The 22109-nt window shown below is 38.9% G+C and overlaps 1 protein-coding gene across 9 annotated transcripts in view; it reads right to left on the bottom strand.

Moving 5' to 3' along the window:
• The window catches only part of shisa6b (shisa family member 6b), a 76583-nt gene that overhangs the window by 13528 nt on the left and 40946 nt on the right, over nucleotides 1-22109 (bottom strand). For 4 of the 9 annotated variants that reach the window (XM_085283670.1, XM_085283668.1, XM_085283666.1 and 1 more), the window contains one exon: nucleotides 11104-11142. The exons of the other annotated variants lie outside the window; for them this stretch is intronic. In XM_085283670.1, coding sequence (XP_085139796.1) covers nucleotides 11104-11142 — 39 coding nt within the window. The remainder of the gene's footprint in view (nucleotides 1-11103; nucleotides 11143-22109) is intronic. 9 annotated transcript variants of the gene reach the window in all.

Below are 22109 nucleotides of genomic sequence, written 5' to 3'. Positions count from 1 at the left end.
TAAAGTATCAATACTACTGATACAAAGGCTTGTTTTGAGTAGTGATGCCAGGAATGACTGGATCACTACAACCAAGACTTTCTGTCTCTGCTAAAGCTCACTGCATCTACTTTAGCTTATTAGTATAAACAATTCATGAAATAAACATTTTTGGTATGTCACTGAATAGTAGAGCGACTTATGAATGAATGTGCATGTGATTATGCTAATCTTATTAAAGGTGACTAGTAAAACAAAATGTGGTTGACAAACTGGTAATTACATAGCCCTTTCACTACTCTACCTGAGCATTCAAAGTAGCGTGCAAGCCACATTCACACACTTTATTCTATGCCTCAAGCACTTCCTCAAAATCACACATGGACACATTGAGGGTTAGACACTTTAGCATGCAGACTGGGGGGAGGCAGGGATTCTGATTAGCAGGCGACCTGCTCTACTTCTAGCCAAGACATCCTGTGTCTGGGAAAACCCTCAGTAATGGTGATAATTTAAGAGAAACAGCCTTTTAATGACACATACAGGGTACATAATAGCAGATTAACTTCTTTTAATTATTAAAAACTGCTAATGACTATGGCCCAGGTATCAGTTGGTGCTGGCGTGGAAAAAACTGCTATGATTTCACTTGATCTTAATTCCTATACTGCAGAGTAGACACAGGATGCCTTATCATAGCGTGCACAGAGTGCATGCATTTAAATCAAACATGGTTAAAACTGGTCCATTTCAATCTAACAAAGAAAGCAACAACCCCGCCCTATCCCCACCCCCAGGAAAAAAACCAAAAACCAACGTGCAGTATTATGTTAATGAGTCACAAAGTGAATGACTCATCTCTGCAAACAAACTTTTTCTGTAATGAGCTACAGCAGGTGACAAGTAAACATCTGTCCTCTGTGCAGAACATACAATAATTTATTTTCTTCATTCAATTCAATTCAGCTCAGTTCTATTTTATTTATAATGTATTTATATAGCGCCAAATCACAACAATAGTTACCTCAAGGCGCTTTATATTGTAAGGTGAACTCTTGCAGTATGTATGAAGGGAAGTAGAGAAAAATTAATTAGAGTGTAGAATACACACTCTAATATTAGTTACTCCAGTAACACATGAACATCATATAGTTTCAGTTAATTCATATTCATGACTGATTTATATGTTCTGGCTTGTCTTCCACCCTGTGTCTTTTGTCCTGTCTCCCCCCCCCCCCTCAGCCCCAACTGGTCGCGGCAGATGGCTGCTCCCCATGAACCTGGTTCTGCCGGAGGTTTCTTCCTGTTAAAAGGGAGTTCTTCCTTCCCACTGTCATCAAATGCTAAAAGGGGGTTGTGTGATTGTTGGGGTTTTCTCTATATTAGTGTAGGGTCTTTACCTTACAATATAAAGCACCTTAAGGCATTTGTTGTGATTTGATGCTGTATAAAATGAAACTGAATTCAATTAAATTGAATGTTTTTACTTTTAGAACTGAAATAATATTTTCATTCTTTACTGATAAACACAACACTAACAGTAAGTATTTATTGTATATTTAAAAATCCAAATGGTATTTAAGCCAATTCCACAACATAGATTAGACTTTTTTAAGTCATTATTTTGGACAGTATGATATCTTTTACCAAGCCTGGTAAAAGATATGTTGCAGTTCAACATGTTTTCAGAATAAGGCTGCCATTTCCACAAAATCCTAGAAGATTAAAAAACATCTGATTTGAAGATAAGAAACATGTTTTCAGTTGAAAAGTAGTTAATTGAGGATAATTGTGGAGAGGTCATCACCAACCATGTAAACTGCATGCAGTTCACGTGTTGTTGCGCATGAAATGTGTAGTTTCAGTACACGCTACCCAGCAAGTTTTTAAAAAGTGACAAACTTCAAGAAAAATGGACCGTGCTGATAGGGGAACTCATCATTGAAGGATATTATGTGTCTCTACTGTAAAAATTTGAAAGCAACAGAACCCAGAAACAGAGCATAACTTTGTGAAGTTTTGTCTCAATCTGGTGATTTCCATTCAAAGTCTGGTCTGAGGGGTCCACAGAGAGAGCCAAAGCTGAATGACGGGCTGAGAAGCAGGAGAAGACTAGCTCATTAAGAGCCTGGAGAGCAACGTTCACTGATCCCAAAGTAATCAGGGGACCAATTAACCACATTGAAGACAGAGTCCCAGCACAGTTAGCACCCCCAAACTCTCAGGGCCATGAGTCTGCTTATCAGCTCGGAACACCCAAATGCACCATCATCCTCCTGGGCTCCTGGAGCTGACATGGCAAAAAAAGAAAAAGAAAAAAACTCTCTTGGTACTACTTTAAAGCACCCCAGGAAACCTATTTTTCAGTGGTTAAGTAAGCTTAGTGTGGAGGGTGAGATCTCCTGAATGTTCCGCCATCCTTTACTTATTGCCTTCATCTGCTTTAATTGGCATATTAAAATAGATTCAAAGCCAGTGCTGCTGTCTAATCATACAGTGGGTTGATTATCTGTGATTGACGTACTCTCCAGATTGTTAGGTTAAACAGGATCCCTATCTAAATTGCTAAATGGCCGATTTGCTGTCAGTATGTTGATGACGGAGCTGTGTGTTTGTCAGATGGTGTCAGTCAGATTTAATGGTTAAATTAAGCATATACACCCATAGCTGTGATCAATGGGCTGCAGAGACTAATCTTAAACACCTTTTTTGGATACAGTCACCCTCAAGTCCGCAAGAACATTACTCACATTAAATTTCCCTTTACTGACACGGTAAGTGATCTCTGGAGAATACCTCCTTGGCAAGTTTGCATAATAGCATCCAGATGGCGTGCAAGTGACTCAGTATTCTGACATTTGGCGTGGCATTTTGTTTCACATCACACTTCCAAGCATTGCATCCACATACAACACATAAGGGAGGTAAGAGAAGGCATGCTGAGAAACTCAGAAAATACCTTGAACCCCTTGGCAAGGTTAAATAAGCATTTGTAGTCACATTCTCTGAGGTATCATAGAAACTATCAGAACATTCATTTCTAAGGATTTGCGTTCTGTCCAACTACTGAAAAGCCAGCCACTGAATATCCAGTGAATAGGGATATGTGTATTTGGCCACAATCTCTAGTGAAGCAAATGACAGAGAAGAGAGTGGTGAGTGATGAGAGACTGAAAGGGGAGAAAAATAACAAACATATGACCAAGGTCACCAAGCTCTAGACACCAGCTGCCTAATGTTAGCACCATGCACATAGAAAATCATTTTGAGCCACATACAAGCATCATGTACTGTACACAAACATAACAGAGTGACAGTGATATATGAATAAATTAGCAAAGGTTGACTTTTCTATTCCAGATCAGTATTCCCTGGGGATTCACTTTAGAAAGGACAGTTTCACATTTAATAATTAATAAAATACGTTCAGCACAAATACAGTGTGCCCTTCGTGTAGCTAGGGTGAAAGTGAGGCTGAAGACGTACAGTAGCTGAATAGCGGAAGCTCCAAATTTCATGAAAGAGGCTGGATTTCATTTCCAGTCAAAGCTGTAGTTAACCCCAACCCCATATCTGGGTAAGGAAAAACAAATGTTAATAAATGGTGTGAACACAAACATATTTGATGCTTCAGGCATGCCCCGCGTCCAGTTTAAATGAGATGTCGCATTGTTTGTGCTCAAGAGTTGAGAAACGCTAAGCTTTTCAAGTCGCTTACAGTTCTCATATAATCACACTGTGTTTATTGAAATGGTTGAGCGCTGCTGCAGGCTAATGAAATCAAATAATGCTTGAGTAGCTTACTGTTCAAGGTGATTTTTTTTCTATGCTAACATAGATGCTATGCTATGCTAACAGCTAATCAAAAGTTGTGTTAGCTTGCCATGTAATTTGCTATGACGAACATACCCAAACATACCCATTTAGCCTGTTTTTGAAGATTCTCACCCACCCTCTGCTCCAGCTGTGTCCCTGTGTATTTCTAACCCTCTCTTCCTATTTTTCACATTATCCGTTCACCCTCATGTGTCTACCAGTTTTCCTATCTTACATCATTTTTTCGATTTCCTCGCATCTATTCAATTCAATTCAATTTTATTTATATAGCGCCAAATCACAACAAAAGTCGCCTCAATTGGATTAGTTTTCTCCTCAGCTAGATTTGTACAGCATGTTTTGATTTATCCTCTTTTTTTTTTAGTTTGGCAAATAGATTTTTTTGTCATCCTGAGATTTTGTCCAACATTTGGATCCATTTCTCACCATATGTATGTTCAGAAATCAAATCCAGATAAATTACAGTTAATACCCAGTGAAATATTCATTAATCCTACAAGACTTTAACCATAGCTTATGATGCCACGATTCCAAAGTTTTCCAAACCTTAACTCTAATGGAGTTCTGAATTGAGGAATCATTTTGCTCATCCAGTATTCTAGCCTGCCAGTAAGGGCTGTGCATACTGCCTGTCTCATTAGCATGAAACTTGAGCTGTTGCCCTTACAAGAATGCATTATTTAAAATCTGCTGAGGAATGGGAGATTTCATAGTAACACATCAGATGCTCTTCACTACCATTAACCAAATGAGGGAAGAGACTGTATTTTCCAAAAAAAAAAAAAATGCTTGCTATCACTCCACTGGTGAACGTGCATCAATCAGCCACAACATTAACACCTGTCTAAGATTGCACAGGTTCCCCTCACTGCATCAAAACATCTCCTATCCACCAAGTCCTGGACAGGTGGGACTCTTCGGTCCTCTTAGTTAGGGTGGGGACTCAGTGGAATAGGTTTGTTCTGGGGCAAACAGCAAATCCTTAGATGGAATGTAGCGCTGGAACTTTTAAGGCATGGTGAACTTTTTTCAGGTAATTTCTAAAGTAATTTTGCTTTGTGGTTGGTTGGCAGTAATGTTTAGATGTGTAGTCCTTGGGAAAGTAGTACACAATGTACAAAAATACTTTGATCCTAGCAGAATGTTGAATTGTAATAAGATCAGTGTTGGGGAGTAACATAATAAGCATGACAATATATTAGGTAATCCAAAGTATTCAGAATATGTTACTCACATTAAGTAAATTAACAGAATACATTACAAACGACATTTTGGGGCATGTATTCTGTAATCTGTAGTGGAATACATTTTAAAAGTAACCTTTCCAACACTGAATGAGATAATCACTGCTGTTTAATTCACCTGTTCGTAGTTTTAATGCTGCAGGTTTGAGAAACTGAGAACTCATCTGCAGCTTTTTGGTGGTGCAATACCTTACAGAAAGCTGGCTTATACAAACGTGTACCATCAAAAGACAACTTTAGCTTGTATAACACAGAGAAGATATTTACTTTTTTTGTTGTGTTCTTCTTACAAAACAAAACATATCCCTTTAGATTGTTTGTATGATTTTTAAGTGTATTTGCTAGTTTGGTGTCTTTGGAAAAAACAAAGCATGAGCTGATTATCATAGAAATCCTGGTGGTCAAAGACAGACTTCAAGACACTGGTGTTAAAGCTGCTCATGCACAACTTAATGGAACCCCAAAGGCCTAGTATTTCTGAACAACAAGGAGGAGGAGGGAGGAAAGCAAGCACAGTGAGACAGAAATACAGTGAGCAAAGGATAAAGTGAGACACAAAGTAGATAAGAGAAGGAGAAAGTATGAAAAAGGAGGACGTGCTGGGGTGCTGGGATGAAAAGTAAATGGCCCAGTGACCACAAGGCATCCCTCCACCTCTTCCCTCTGACTCCAAAGCACCCACCCTAGTTCTATTAGAAAGCCATCTTCAGCTTTCTGCTCCACTCTCCTCACGACACCCCTCTTTAAAACCAGCAGCCCTGCCATCCCATTAGCCTTAGCTAGAGCAGCTACCAGCATTATAAAAGGCCCAGAGGAGATGGAGGTGGTGACAGTGGGGTTACACTGTGCATGCGTGTATCTATGCACCAGAATCTGTGCAGAATGAGTGTGACAGATATGCAGTATATGTCCCATTGGCTCAGCTGACAGCCCAGTGGCACCAACATGTCCCTTCCCTTCCTCTCGCAGCAAAGGTAGACGAAAGGAAAGCCGCCATGGGCTTGACATTTACCAACTGACAAAGACTGTTCACATTTAATCGCTAAATGTTAACTGCCATAATAGCCCTACTTCACTCAGTAAGTAAGGGACAAAGCTTCAGGCCCCACCTCCTCTCTGATTTCACTGGAAGAGCAGGAGGCTTAACTCTGACCCAATTGCAATCCTAGTGATAATGCTTATAAGTTATATTTATAGCACTTTTACCCCATCTAATTTTAGCCCTCAGTGCTCATTCTTAACTGAGTGGCTCTTATCTGTCAAACACAATTTTAAGCGACAAAAGGCTTAGACTAAATATTTGACTTTAAGGCCATAACAAAAACAATGAGAACAGAAATTTCAGCAGATAGGAAAAAGACTTTGTACAGCATTACTTTGCAGTATCAGCAAAACACATTTCAAATTAAAGAAAGCGCAGGGAACTTGTTTGCAAATAAAACTCTGTAATAAATACTCAACTATAACATCACATTGACATCATGTTAATTAATATGACGGGATTTCCTTTGGAGAAAATTATGACCATCCTAAATGTAGCTGTTTTAATTCTCGTGCCTGACAACAGCGTGGTGTTATGTACTGGCAGAAAGAGCGGCGATGATGAACAGTATATGCAAAGGCAATGGAAACAAGACTGAAAATAATGAGCTAACGGCATACGGGTTGATAATTCAGCACCGAAGTTTGCCATTAACAAATCCAACAGCTCTCACACAACCAAGGTTTTCTGAAACCTTGTTGCTGTCTTTTTCAGCCACTTGAGACTAAACTCTAGAATTCATATCATAGATATATTTGATATGCTATAGCCTTGCAAAGATATGACAAACATATTCACACACAGTTCTGTAATTTCTCAGTCAAACTTCACTATGTTAGATCTTTATATGAATTTTAATCTTAGACTATGAAAACCTGAGTTAATACAAAATACAGTTTTTAAATGATGATTTCATTTATCAAAGGAAACAACCATCCAGACCCACCCGGCCCTGTGTGGATAAGTATTTTCTAATTGTACCATCATGTAATTCAACAGCATTTCATAAGAAGAACATCATGCCAATAGTCAAACATTGTGGTGGTATTGTGAGGGTCTGTTGGTGCTTCATTGCTTCAGGACCTCGACAACTTGCTGTAATTTAGGGAACCATGAATTCTGCTTTCTACCGGAAAATTCTGAAGGAGAAAGTCGGCTGAGCGCACTTGGGTTATGCAGCAGAACAATGATTTGACAAACACCAGTAAATCCACCTCTGAATGGCTCACTCTTTATTTGACTGTTCACTATGCCACTGTGTTCACCAGCTAGCAGGTGTGGAATATATTGTTAACTTTACTTTGTACATATAGCTACTTTCTGATGACTTTAGACTATGAAAGAATCTTATTCCACAAGTAGGAAAGCAGTAGCCATACAGCCTATATTAGTCAGTCATAAACAACACAGGACACCAATTATATATCCTTCTTAGGGTGTGAGACAAATGATTTTTACATTTAAGTGGGAAACTGGATTCCCGGAATCTCTAAAATCTGTTTTGTTTTTTTTCAATGGCCTGAAATACCAAAGAAAGGATTTGCCACACATTAGTGAAAGGAGAACAGAGGGAGAAGCAGGTAATGACTAAAATAAAGTGCAGCTCTACACAGCTAGTAAAAACGATTGAATTACAGGTCAGTTTCACAAAACAAGTTCTAAACAAAACCATGTAGTAACACACTATCTTTTTCTCATCCGTATGCTGTACTTGTCACTGGCTTTAAAAATCAGATGAAAGGTTTGGATCGTATTTTAAATTATTTATTGATTTTTCACAGCAGCGAGTTCGATTACATACATTAATGAAAATTTTAAAAATTACAGTAACTGGAGCGGTTTCCTGTCTGTATACTTTTAGTATTACAGACACAGTGTATTGCTACATGGCCAAGGTTGCGGACTGATCTCTACCTCATGTCTGTTAATGAGTGTTTTGAATTGTTGGAAGCAAATAGCTGCACAGAAATACTCAGATTTTATTATGCATTCATAGATAAATACATTAACAAAGAGGGTTGCTACTATGTTCTTCCAAGTGCAGTAAAATCCAAATACAACACAGACTGTGTCTATCCACAGCGCCAGTAAGTATCGCTCTTTATCTCATAACTCACAATCACCCCCAAGACACCAAAGGCCAAGCAGTTACTTGACAATTCACTGCCTCTGCTGCTTGACAAATGTGCCATGATAGTCTCAGCAGGGAAGGGGAAGGGCAAGAGGTTGAGATGGACTTCATACCCAGTTCATTTTGAAATGTGATAGACACTGAACCCACTGTGGACTGTGACCCCAAGTGTTAAAAGGCAATAAGGCATCCGTTTTATTGAAGTGGTGTGTCATGATGTTCCTACAAAGCTTGCGTGGTTACACTCGGTTCTCTCGCCACAAAGCCACAGTGGCTCCCTGGGTTTAAAGATAATCTTTCTTGAAAATCAAACAGTGTAACAATATGCCGTTTTCATCGCTTGGCGCACTGTAGGAATAATACCTCAGCAGAAAAGAATCAGTTTCTTCTGCTTCACAGTTGATCGACATACCAACCGACTCCTTTTGCAGGCTGTTGAAAAGCAGACTTCCTTTGGGAGGAGGCGGAGGGCGAAGAAGAGGTAGAGGAGGAAGAGGAGGGTCCGTATATCGTAAGCAAGAATAAGGACAGATTTATCTGATGTCTTCTTAAAATTAAAAAAGTAACATCATCAAAACTGCCTTTATCCATGCCTTCATAGACCAGCCCTCCTCTCCACTGAGACGGACAGAATCGAAGAGCACGTACACCATAGAGGTTAGGACATTCAATTCAGTAAAGAGGACAACACATAGAAAGTGAAACATTTCAAAACATACAGTCCAAAGGGCAGGAATTAGAACACAAGCGTGAAACAAGACCAGTTGGATTTTAATGCACAGCACAATTTAAAAAAAAAAAAGTCATATAATGTGGGCCAGCTTCAACAAACATCAGGAGGTACAGAATATTCTTGTTTACAAAAAGTCTGTCCTAGTTTGGTTAGCTTTTAAAAATATATATTTTTAAATAAGTAGGCTGAAACTTTTTTAGTGCAAATCTCCTCTTAACAGTGTTTTCTTATAGGCAAGCCCACATTACCACACCAGTGACCTAAACAGAACTAGATAGGGGTGTTACGGTACATACATATAGCCTGTTACAGGGCATTGGGTTCAGTTTGCCTTTAAATTAGCGTAAGACTAATTAAGTCTATATTTTAATGCAAAGGAAACTTGTTATCTCAAGTTAGATGGTCCCATCTGCAGAGCTTTAACAGATCGCCACTTTTGTCCAACAACATACTAATGTATGTATTAGCCCCTGGATGTATAAGAGGCACCACCCGGCTATCATTCAAAATGACAAAAACTGGACACAGACTAGTGCACCACATTCACTGAGTCTACCAAATACGTGGAACTAAAGCTTGGATGAAGAAAGGTAGAGCTAGGGTAAAAAAAAAACCACACCGCCCCTTTTCAGTTCTCAGGTTTTACATATCAGGACAACCTAAAACATTATCTGGTCCTACTCATTAATCTGATTAGGTTTATTAGCTTGTTTCCAAACAATCTGTCCACGAATTCAAAGTTCTGTAATGGAGTGATGATGAAATGGACATCCAGGGAAAATGCATCCCAAAATAAAATTGACCAGTTTGCAGAGGAATTACAAAAACTTACATCCTGGATCTATAAACTTCAGTAAGCACGTTAAAGTTCAGGACAATACAATTAGAAAAAAACTGAACAAGTATGACATGTTTTGGAAAGGTTGCCAGTAATTAGCCACTTCTCTTTAAAAGAAACATCATTGCATGACATACCAACTATCTAACACGGTGGCGGATCTTGGGATACAGACTCAGTACTGTGTACCAACTTATTCTGGAGTTAAATGTCTCACAGGTAACATAAGGTAATGAAACAGGACAATGATCCCAAGCATACTGGCAAATCTATTTAAAAAATGGGAAAAAAATAATAATCAAGGCACTGCAATGGCCCAGTCAGTCCAGATCTCAGCTTATTTGAAATGCTGTGGCATGACCTTGACATGAGAGCTGTGTATAAACAAATCTCTGCAAACCTCAATGAAGAGACTGACAAAGCCTTAAAGGAAATGATTAATTTAAGTTATTCCTAATAAAAATGATTCTACAAGCTACTGAATCATTGGGCGCACTTAGTTTTTCCCTCAGTGCTTCTACATTTTGCTTTTATATTTCTTAAATAATGACTTGATATATTTTTTTGTTCATCTCTCATTTTTTGTGATGTCCTGATATGTAAAACCTTGGAATTGAAAAAAAGAGGTATATTTTTCTTTTAACCATGACTTGACAATTCTAATGTGCAATTAACTATTTTAGGATTTTAGAGTCCAGTTAGCGGCTGCATGACAACCAAAATGTGTTGGAGGCAACCTTACAGACATGACTGGAGGCATGCTTTAAGGAAAAACCACCAGTGATCACAGCTGATTCAAAAGTGCCAGTTATTTGGTTGTTTCGTATTATAGCTTTGGACAAAACCAGGTTGGCTATTTCCTCATAAATCTGTTTTTTCTGCTGCTTCAGGCTTGGAAAAATATTCTTTGCAGAAGGGTGACATAGCATGTTTGTCTTTATTATGCACAACTTCAACTTGTTTTAACATTGCATAGACTTTTAACCATACTAATTATTTTTGTGTACCGTTTCACCCCTAAAAATAGCACACAAATGAACCAGACTACACATGTGCACTTGTCACATAGACAGAAAAGCTAAATGTCAAGTAGGAGGTTATATACTGAGTATACAAATAGAGATCAATGGGAAGGCACTTCACTACAATTAACACTGCAGGTATAAGCTGCCTCCAAACACGCAGGAAGTTGATATTATCTTATATTATCTGTATAAATCTTTAACAGGTTCATAAAGCAAATGTAAAATAAGTGGCTAGAGGCAGCTTTAACCTTTAACAAAGAATAGCCATCCCTACCATGGTGACTCTGGGAGCGGACCGGCCAATGTTTTTCTCCTAGAAAACAGAACCAAGTGATTAGATTCTGCCACTTGGATGGTTATAGAACATGATCACACTGAATAACTGGCAGTTATTGTTTTTGCATGTGGTTAAATTTACAATAGTCTTGTTCAGAGGTGAAAACAACCATTTTGCTGTTATTCTACATGCCAAAATTCAGCCTCACTGAAGCGTAGTAGCTTCACTCATGACAAACATGTCTTTTATAGTGGTTACAGGCAAAATGTTACCAAAAGTGAGGTCATTTTTTGTGCACCGATACTGATTGTTTATTAAAGGTTAATATTTTTCTTCCCATCTGCTAGTGTCTGATTCTACCCGACACCATGACACAAAGCATCAAGTCACCTCTCTCCCCACTCCAAAATTCAGACACACATTGCATTCCTCTTAATGTAGGGGAGAGACAGAGAGGGTTTCAAGATGAAGAGAGAATTGGGGTAAAAGGGGAGACAAAGAGGCTAATGAGTAGAAAGGAAGAGATGCAAAAGTCACTGTTGTTCCGCACACCCTAACACCGCAGGGCTCCAGCCATGCAGCACTTTGATCCATCATCATCGATTTAACATCAGCTTCTCATCGTGGTTGCCTCCCACACAACAACACGCAGCTACAAGGATATTTTCCCCAGCTCTGTGTCTACATGGTGTGCATGCCAGTTCTGACCTTAAACCCAACGACTCTATAATACATTCATGACAAAAGGTGGGGGTGTTATTTTACTGCGGATATACTGATGAGCATGAATTGCAGATTTAAGTGTAGTTATACATATACATTAAGTGGTTTATGTGAAATCCCCTGTGAGAGAAATCTGCAAACACTACACCTCAGTAATGACATGCTAAAGTACACATACCCAACAGAGTGAAGACACATGGACACACTAGTGTGCTCACTGTAGTGTATAGCTTACTGGGTCTTTCCTGTCTCCCTTTTATATTGTAAAGAACCACCCATAGCAGAGAAATCAGATCATTTTATCTGACGCTTTATATAGTAAAACTACATAAAATATGATTTAGAACTAAGCTAGTAATAGGTATTTTAACTGTGGACACACTATTGCTCCAAAAACAAGCTCCTGTAACAACATAGTGAGAGCAACAAAGCTCATGGTTACCAGCGGCTGCCAAAATGCGATCTGGCTACACCATTAAATATGTTATATTCAATTTAATGGTGGGAGTGAAAGAAAAAAAAGCATAATGTATGCCAAAGCTTTCCTTTTTTATTTCAATTTTCAAAGTGAAGAACTGCATGCAGCTGCAGGCGGTGGACCGAAAAACTGTGTGTTTGCTCAGCTACGAATAAACAGACGTACAGACAGCGGTTTAGTGTGTCATTTTAATAGTTAATTAATTATTTGTTACTATCATAGTAGTAGTAAATTCATATATTGATTGTATCATTTTATTGATTTTGAGCTGATTCTATGTCTAAACAAAGTGCTTTAACTTTTTTGACTTATTAAGCTGAAATAGAAACAACATACAGCAGCTTGGAATTGCCTGCAGCTGAAAAAATAATGAGCTCATATCTTCCAAAAATACGAGGAAAAAACTAACTAATTAGAGCAAACATCTGTCATAAATATTTGGTGGAGAGGTAGGGCAATACACTAACAAATATTAAGACGGGTTGTATTGAAAGAAAAGCTGAGTCATGTATCTTTTTCATTTGAATCTTTTGACATATATATTTGAATGTGCTCATTATGATATCAGTAGCTGAGCTGCTATAGAGTGTTATTGATGAGTAGTTCATGATAACCTCTTCATCAGATTAGCTATGGTTACTTTGACCTCACGAGGTTGTGACCTTACAGGAGCAGTAAGACCACTGAAATCAAACCCTTGCTGTACCCTCTCAAGCAGTATGGGTGAAGACTCTTACAAGATGACCTTGAGTTTTATTCACATCAATAAATAATAAATGACTTGATAAATCTATAAGACATGTGATGCAAGGCTGACGTATTGATGGTTGCAGAGTGTTTCCCCCAGAGAACACGCTCAATGCACCTGATTGATGCCCTATGCTTGGTGAGGGGGATAATGAGGAGGATGTGGATGTATTCCTGCAGCATGGGAGCGTTGGGGACCTGCAGTGAAATCTATGCTCAGTTTAAAGCCTAGTAAAATGTGTAGCTTCCATAAACCTTCAGCTTTAGTAGCCACAGAATATATTTTCTTTTCTTTATTGGAGGTAATGCAGGCAATTCATCTCTTTGTGACCCTGCTGTAAGAGCTGCAAAAGACCAGCCCTATTTGTGGTTTCTCATGCCAGCCTGAGGGTTGATGCACATTTTTTAGAAGCAAATTGTGACAAGAAACCTTGATACCTGAGCATTAGTTACTGTTCTCCTGAGTCAGCATTATGCAGTGTATTTTATGATGTGTGCAGTGTTTTAGTCAACAGAAACTCATATTGTTGAAGACTGCTACAGGAAGATTCAGCATTTCCCTTCAGCGTTGCACAAGCAAACAACTGTCTCATTTCACAGTGTTGCCATGTAAAGCAGTCAGTTATTTTGCATTTTCTTAAATACCGAGAAACCAGATAAATTAAAGGTTTCAAACAGTCCGTTAAGAAATTAGATAAATCAAAAGCTGGGTTACAAATATAAAAGCTCAACAGTATACGACATTAGATGTGCTCCTTACATGGAATAAGATGGTTACACATACATACATTTATTGATGCTGGCTGTGGAAGCTGTAGAGAGAAGTGGGTGCACAGGGGAGACCTCCTTTCCTAGGAAAATCTCCTTGCCAGCACACCCACCATCAGAAGTGAACAATGTTTGCTCAAATTTTCAGCCCAAGATTGTTCTACAGGGCCGCAGCTGCATTTCCAGCCACCTATGCCCCTGTAGGCCCTGACATATCAGCAGGACTACCTGAAATCAATGATGTGGAGTCGGCCTGCTCAAATGTCAGCCCCAAACGTGGCATGTGTTCATAATAAACACAGACCCAAGGTGAGGGAAAAAGTATGAGCCAATAAAATGGGCAAAACTTGGCCCCCTGATATTTACTGAGAAGTTCATAATTCACAAATCTGTTTCCATCCAGCAATCAATGCTGTAAACATCACTGATAGTAATGAGCATTAACGAGCAACATGATGGGAATACTGACTTCAGGGGCTGCTGCCATACTGTGATGCATGTTGCAATAAAACTAAATGTTTTTTTATGACTACAAATTCCTCGCGTACTCTTGTATTTCATATTGACGCAAAAAGTAGCATATGTTGGCCTAAAATCACATTAGCCATGTTTGCTGATAGTGGAGATGCAGCCTGGGAGCTGAACACACAGTCAAACAAAATGATTATTAATTCATCACAACAAATGGATCATTGTAATGAGCTAACTCGAAACCTTCAGCGTAACATGCAGAGCAGCTGTTGGGATGCCTCACTGGTTTACTGAGATGGAAGGAGCCTCCAATCACTTCAAGATCATTTAAAGCAAGCTACATATTTCCATAGTTCAGTCATAGGACTTGTCTTTAAAATGAATTACTTAATACAGCAGAAGAATGCAGTTAGAATTTGGGGCATATGATACCCTGTAAATAGAAATTCTTGTAGGGTCACATGATTAGCGGTCATGTGACTGCAAACTCTGCAATGCAGCATGGTCCATATACAGTTTGGTGTTTGTTTTGGTTAAAAATCAAGTGTGTCTATCTTTGGTCTGTAAATAAAATGGTTTAATTTCAAAAATGTGCATTTTGTTTCTTCCCCACTTCCCCTGTTGTTGATTTCTTTCAATCAGCACCTCACTGAGTGATGCGCGCTCAGTTTGTTGCTTCGCTAATCTCAGCACATTAGCATGTTAACAAATCAAATTCCCTGAAGGAGTGAATCTCTGTACCTGTGGCAAAACACTGGGTGTAATATTATGTAGCGTACTGAATGTGTGATTTGTTTCACACCCCCAGACCCACACCCAATATACATCCACACACACACACACCGCCGCTCCCCTGCTGGATTGCTATCAGTCCCTGAGAAAGCTGCTTACATAACTACACTTAGCATCATCCCACGTCAGCCTCCATATCAGATGATAGCATCTTAAATGGCTATTTGACAATGTTGCATCTCAGTAGCAGTTTATGAAGACATGGCCACATATGAGTGTTTGTGTAAGGACAAGGGCGTGTAAGTGGTATAAAATAAGATGGTGTGTAATGAAAAGAAATAAACAGGGAGATTACTGAGATTGTTACACGGAGAAGGCTGAAGCCATTCGGCCAACTACAGTCCCGATTCATTTGTGTAGCAGCAGCTCATGCAGTTATTTAAGCCGTATTCATAGAGACTTGAAAATAACAATGTTAAATATTCATGCTTAACTGGTTCAGGGGTTGGGATTGTAAAGCATGAAAGCTGATCGTGACATGATTAACAAAAGCAGAGTACAAAGTTGTCAAGAGTTTACCCGTCTTCATGCAGGGGAAGAAAAAAAATCTTCATTAACTCTTCATCTCATACAGCTATCCCCCAAGCTCAGAAAGAGTGGGGTGAGCAAGCAAGGGAAAGATTAAGAGAGGGAGAGTGAGAGTAGAGATTCGATAAAGAAGAGTCTTATTTCAGTGCTTCACACAGTGCTGGATGATCAAAGTAGAAAATGCTGTTTTAATTCCAAGGATCATATCTCATCTCCTGTCCACAAGCTCATTTTGGAGAACTATGCTGTAGGACAGAGGGAAAGAGAAGTAGCAGAAGCACAGGAGGCATCCAGCCAGATTACTACAGTATACTTTTTAGCACTGCTATATAACTAAAATTGCTTGACCTGTGACGGATGGTTTAAATAGTACTGTGTTTCCCAGCATTGTCTTTCTATAAATTCTTCACCTACTTGATCCACATGAGACATCTTCTGTGTTTAACATTGATAGATAGATATTTTTTAAAGAATGGCATTGAAGGTATTTAATGAACTGACAATCAGCAGGGAAACTAAGCATATAAGCAGCACTCTGACTTCAGATATCCTCAAGACCAAAACTCATTAAAGTTGCCGTAGTCTTGGCTGGCTTAAACTAAATGGCCTACTTGCATGCACACCTCCAGTACACTCCTATCTAAATACACAATTTAAATTCAATTCCGTTTTTATCAGGCCAAATGCCAACAACAATCACCTCAAGGCATTCATATTGTAGGTAAAGACCCTACAATACAACAATGTCAAATCTTAAAATCGTGAAAAACCACATCCACTAAAAGTGGATGAATAAAGAAGTTTTTTAGCTTCTGGGCTTTCTTCCACATCATGATTCTACTGCTCATTAATGTCATTACTTCATTGCTTAATCCTAAAATTCATTTGAGTTTACGTTTAATAATAATTAGTGTGTGATTTCTTATGTTATTAAGAAAAAAGTGATTACAGTGATCTCTCAGGGATCTTTGGCCACTAAATAGTAATAAGTTAAGGTAAGAAATTCCAGCAAGGTGTTCAGAAATGTTACATTCAGAAATTGGTTGAACGTGGGTGAAAAAATAACTGGTCTACATAACTGCACATGTGCACATATGCAAGTCAAGAATATAATGTTTCCAAAATAGCTGTCAAACAATACAGACGTGTTAAAACCAAGTCTGGGTTTGAGAAGTGAACTCAGTGTGGAAATACCTTCTTTCTAATGATCAGCATGAGAGAACTCTTCTGGTTACAATACAATTTCCTTCTGCATAGAAATTGTGGGCTTGTTTCAAGTCATAATGAATACATACATATTTATATATGATTCGATAAAAGTTGTCTTATGAGTGAAAACATTCAGACGCTGTGTCTAATCACTCTGTTCTTCCATTGCTGGAAAAAAGCAGTAAGAACTGGTATACAAATATATCTACGCTTACAATGGCTAATGCCAAATGTCTCTGAGTATACAAGTAGAACTGAGTGCAATGGATTAGTTTAGGTAGTATTTAATGCCCTCTTTTAACTGGTGCTCCAGCTTTAGCAGTTGATGCTTTCTTTACATCAAAATAAAAAAAATTACAATAAAATTCAAAGCCTGATGTCAGGCTCCACAGCAGTCACCTGTACTGAAGTGCGACCACTGTGAAAAACCCTTCCCACTTATAGCAGCGCTTGAATTTCTAGACAGCGAGCAGACACCTGCACACACTGTGCACCCTGTCCATACTTCTCCAGTTCCCCATTCAACAGCACAATCAGCCTCAGCAGGGTCTCCGGTCTCCAGTCAATACAGACAGTTAATTCTAAACTCATTAACAATGGAGCCATAACAATGGTGCACACAAAAGCAGAAGGTGTGGGTGGATCGTCTTTACACAAGAGGAAAAAAAGAAAAAGCTGGGTTTTTCATAATCAACTGTCAGTCATTTGCTAAGATAAAGGCTTCTTTAAGACTGCATAAGGGACGGAAGCCTACTGTTGCAATTCAATTACCATTTTGCTGGAGTTTTATAAAAGAAACATAAGGATGCGGTATCATGGCTATGACGGGTTTACTTCATGAATAGAAATGTGTTTCTGCAGAAGAAAAGAGGAGAGACTAGAATTAAAGCTTTGACACATTCATTGAAAGTTGTGCTTTTTCCATCTCCTTTGGCCTCCTGGTTGAATGAGGAATGAAATATCAAAAAAAGATTTGTATGCGTATTAATGAGCCTTCTCTGTATGAGTGGAGACCTTCAGAGCCCCGTTGCTTGGCTTTTGATCATTTCTGACCATTTATCAATCATTTTTCACCATTTGCGCCATTAAAATTTCAGAGGCTCATCACATTCCTGGATGTGACAGAAAATGTGTCCTGCTTCAAAATCAGCCTGAAGCACAAAAGCAGACAGCACTTGACATGGTTTGCACAATTGGCTCCAGGCAAAGGGTGTGAGTGAGACAAATTTGAATATTGATTAAGGCTCTTTAATCCACCTAGGGACCTATTGGTATGTCAATCATTCTCCCAAATCTAGTAAAGCGTAGCAGTCTCAAGAGCAAAACAGTGGCCCAAGGACTCTGTTCTTTTCTGTTGTGTTTTAATTGCTGTTGGCACTGCATGCCGTGACTCATGGTAATGATTTAATGAAGTCATTGAGATTTAGTGAGCAGCCACAGGCTACAGAGCTCCAGCTGAGAATAGTGCACCGTTCAGCATGGCTTTATTAACATGTAAGAAAGATGCCACTGGTCACATCAGTTGTACCGATCACAGCAATTGTGATTCATTTGGTGGCGAGCGAGGAAAAGCTACACAAAAGGTTTTTATAGGACAGTATTTAGGATTCTTAGTATTTCATGTTTCTCACTGGGAAGTAAAACCTTGTCTCTTTTGCAGATTTTTGTTTTCAGTTCACACACAGTCTGCACCGCCTATAGAAAGTACGCATTCCCATCTATACTAGATGTGGCTTTTTGCTTTTTGACTCTCCCTAGGGTACTCAAAGCGCTCTATACAACATTCAACTGATCACTTTTCTTCTAATTTTTTTTTTATAGCTTCCTAATTCATGCTTCAATGGACGCATCAGAGAGCAACTTGGGGTTTGTATCTTGCCCAAGGATACTTGCCATGCAAACTGGTGGAGCCAGGGCTTGAACCACTAACGTTCCAATCAGTAGATCACCTGCTCTACCTCCTGAGCTACAGCCACCCCACCCCCTTTTTATCCACACTAGTGTAGTGATGGCATAATGAACCTTTCTGCTGGTTGCATAGGATACATTTGAGCATGTAGTAATTCTCTGATTAACTAATTTGCGCCACCTACAAGTCAAGATAGAGAAGTTGGAAGAGCAATCATCGATTAATAATAGTATCCCAATAACTTTGGGAATTTCTGAACTAATTTTCAATTTGTTGTTTCTATTGAAATACTGAAAAAAATCTATTTTCTAACTTTTTGTGGAAATTCTACTTCAGGCAGTCAGGGGTGGTGCCCTGATCTTTTACGCAGAGTAATCATTAGGTTAAACACAGAGAACATGCTGTAATGGAATCACATCATATTATATACTATATAATCATTCCTGCCTGTGGCCATCTCCCTGTACAATGCATCCACTTAACACACTGTTTGCTGCTACAACTACACATGTTTCTTTTCCAAATATTTATTTATAAGTGACTTATGTATGTATGTATGTATATATATGTATATATTGTACTATTCTTAGTTAGCGTATTGTCTGTCTTGTCTTAATGTTGGTTTAAAATGGAGCACTGTAACAAAAAATAATTTCCCCCAGGGATCAATAAAGTATTCTGATTCTGATTCTGATTCTGATACACCAGATTTTTATATAGAAGATAAATATGCTTACTTAGTGGGGACTCACAAATATATTAAAAGGCATCAAACAGGTAAGTGTGCGTTGGTCCCGTCGTTTAAGAGCCCCTTATTGAGTAGTCATGGGCCATACCAACCCTATTTTCCATGGCTGGATTAATAAAGACACATAAATACACATTAAAGTATTCAAAACAGCCACGGTGGTAGCTTCAAGAGCAGTTTAAATGGACTGGTACTTGCATAGGGCTTTTTTGCTGCAACTGGGCTCTCAAAACACCAAAACCTTATTTTGGTTCATAAATTACAAAGTGAACATAATGTGTTTTTTTAAATGCGACTCAAAACTAGTAATTGAACAAAGCTTACTGAGGTAACGGAGCAAAAGAGCAGTTTTCCTACTACTACAATAGTAGTCATCTCCTGCAGGAAAATTACAAAGAACACAGATTTCAGCATAAGCTTCATTTTTCAGACCAAGAAAAGTTTTTCAACTACTTGGTTCTGCTATTCTTTCCACAAATTCCACTGAATTTCAGCCCTGTTCTGCAAACTCCGCCAACTCAAGTTCAAGATGCCATAATGAAATGCATTGGAAAAGCAGACTTGAATCAAAAGGACCCTTCCTTTTACATTCTTATTAGATTTATGTTATAGGAAGTGCCATGTTATGGGTTATTAAGCAGTTGAAGTGCAGCCTCCTCTAGATGACAACATGGCTATAGAACCAGCAGTCTGGTTTGACTTTGATCAACTCAAAAACACTTGTCTTGTTTGAAATCTTAAAAGAAAATACATTTCCAAGTATACATGCATTCAATAAAAGCCACCTAAATCATTTAAAAGTCACCGAGAAGCCCTGATGCCATTTTAATCAGTCGTTAAGAAATGGAGAGAGCTTGGCACAGTTGCAAATTTGAGTAAGCAAGCGAGAAGGGGACTTCTAAGGAAGGACGCCAAGAAACAATAACTCTGAAAGAGCTTCAAGCTGTATCATTCAGAGTGAAGGGACTGTGCAGACAACAGCAGCTGAACCTTGTCCTTCACCAGAATCTGTGGTGTGGCAGAGTGCCAAAAAGAAAGCGCTCAAACTAAACCACGTGACGCGTCAGCTACAGTTTGTCAGATGACACACAGGAGACACAGCTGGAAGACCCGTTCATGCTCTGATGAGACTAAAGATTTACTTGACCATGATGGCAACTTCCTAACAGACGTATTGCATTTTTAGGCACTACGCACTTTAGTTATTATTTTATTACCCAAGTGTATCATGTAATAAAATTCAGCAAAGAAACCTTTTTGAAGGGGATAACTGAGCATGTTTACCTAGAATGAAAGAAAAGATTGTACTGGACCACACTTTGTTTAAAAAAGAATCATCTCTTAACATCATGTCATGAAATGCTTTCGTTTGTACAACACTTAATTTTCATTATAATTGATTTCAGTTCAAAAGAGGTTTTTTTTCTATTTCTAATGAGCAGTAAAACTTGAAAGATTCTAGATTCCAGCTAATCCTGAAAACAGGGGACTCATCCTGCAGCGAAACATGGGTAGAGAGTAAAGCAAGAGCAGGGATTTGAGGAATGGCATTCATATATTATTTCAAATTTCAAATTTGTCAGGTAATTGGTTAAAGTATCTGCCAGGCGATCAGTATTCTACACAAGCAGCTGGGGTAACAAAAGTCTCAGTTGGAGGCAGGGGAAATGTCTGACAGAGCCTTCCTCCCATCTAATTAAGTAATAACCCTCACTCAGAGAAAACCAGAATAAGCCGCGAGGAAAATCTATAGAATTCATTTCCAGAGATGCAGCAGTAATTTGTTGCAAAATGATAAATATTGCATTTGTTAGATGCCCAAAACATAAATCATGAGACTCTATTATGGTGTGAAAGGCCAGGTTTGACATTCTTGGTCATGGCACATTAGCACTCATTGAAAGAAAATCTGCCTGTGTGGATTTCCTCTTCCCTGATGTCTCCGTCCGGTCTTCCCCGTGCTGTAGTAAATGTAGCAGCCCCTTTGCCAATTTTTGCATTCTCCATAATGGTTGGGGGAGGGGACGATCCCCACTGTGTGAAATTACGTCTGCACAGTCAAAATGACAACAAAACCAGCTTCAAATATGGCAGATGGGGAAAGACAACCAGCGAGTCTCTCCTGCTACCTCTTCATAGCGCAAGCCATCAACAAATCTGGGAAGCTGAGAACGCCTTGCTTGTTGCTTTTGTTTGCATGAAACATCAAACTCTCTGACAAATAGCTATTTGATGGTGTGCGAGCGAGCCATTTCTTTCTTCTGCCACTATTACTCTGCTGATATCGTGCGGGGAAACAAATTGAAAGATGAGTGAAGTGGAAAATGACTGTTGGTATATAACCAGTGAATCATTGTAATTATGCACCACAGCTAAGCATGAAATGTTTACCCAGGGAGATGTTTGGAAAATGCGCAACATGTACATGTCAATATATGAAATACAATTGGTCTTTATGGGTATGTTTAATTATCACATTCTGCAGCTCTAGAGCCACCACTCCTCCTCTGCCTTTAACAAAGCTTCATATTTCATGTTGGCATGCGTTTCAGTCAAATGAGAGTGAGTCAGGTTGATAGATCAGGCGTCTGCAGAGATGATGCATTTCTTCTGTGATTGCTTTCATAGCC

Source organism: Mchenga conophoros, linkage group LG8 (assembly GCF_057382185.1).
Source record: "Mchenga conophoros isolate Kocher_MC1m ecotype Shallow Benthic linkage group LG8, M_conophoros_male_GT1.1, whole genome shotgun sequence".
Taxonomy (NCBI): domain Eukaryota; kingdom Metazoa; phylum Chordata; class Actinopteri; order Cichliformes; family Cichlidae; genus Mchenga; species Mchenga conophoros.
This window is presented reverse-complemented; position numbering and strand designations above follow the sequence as displayed.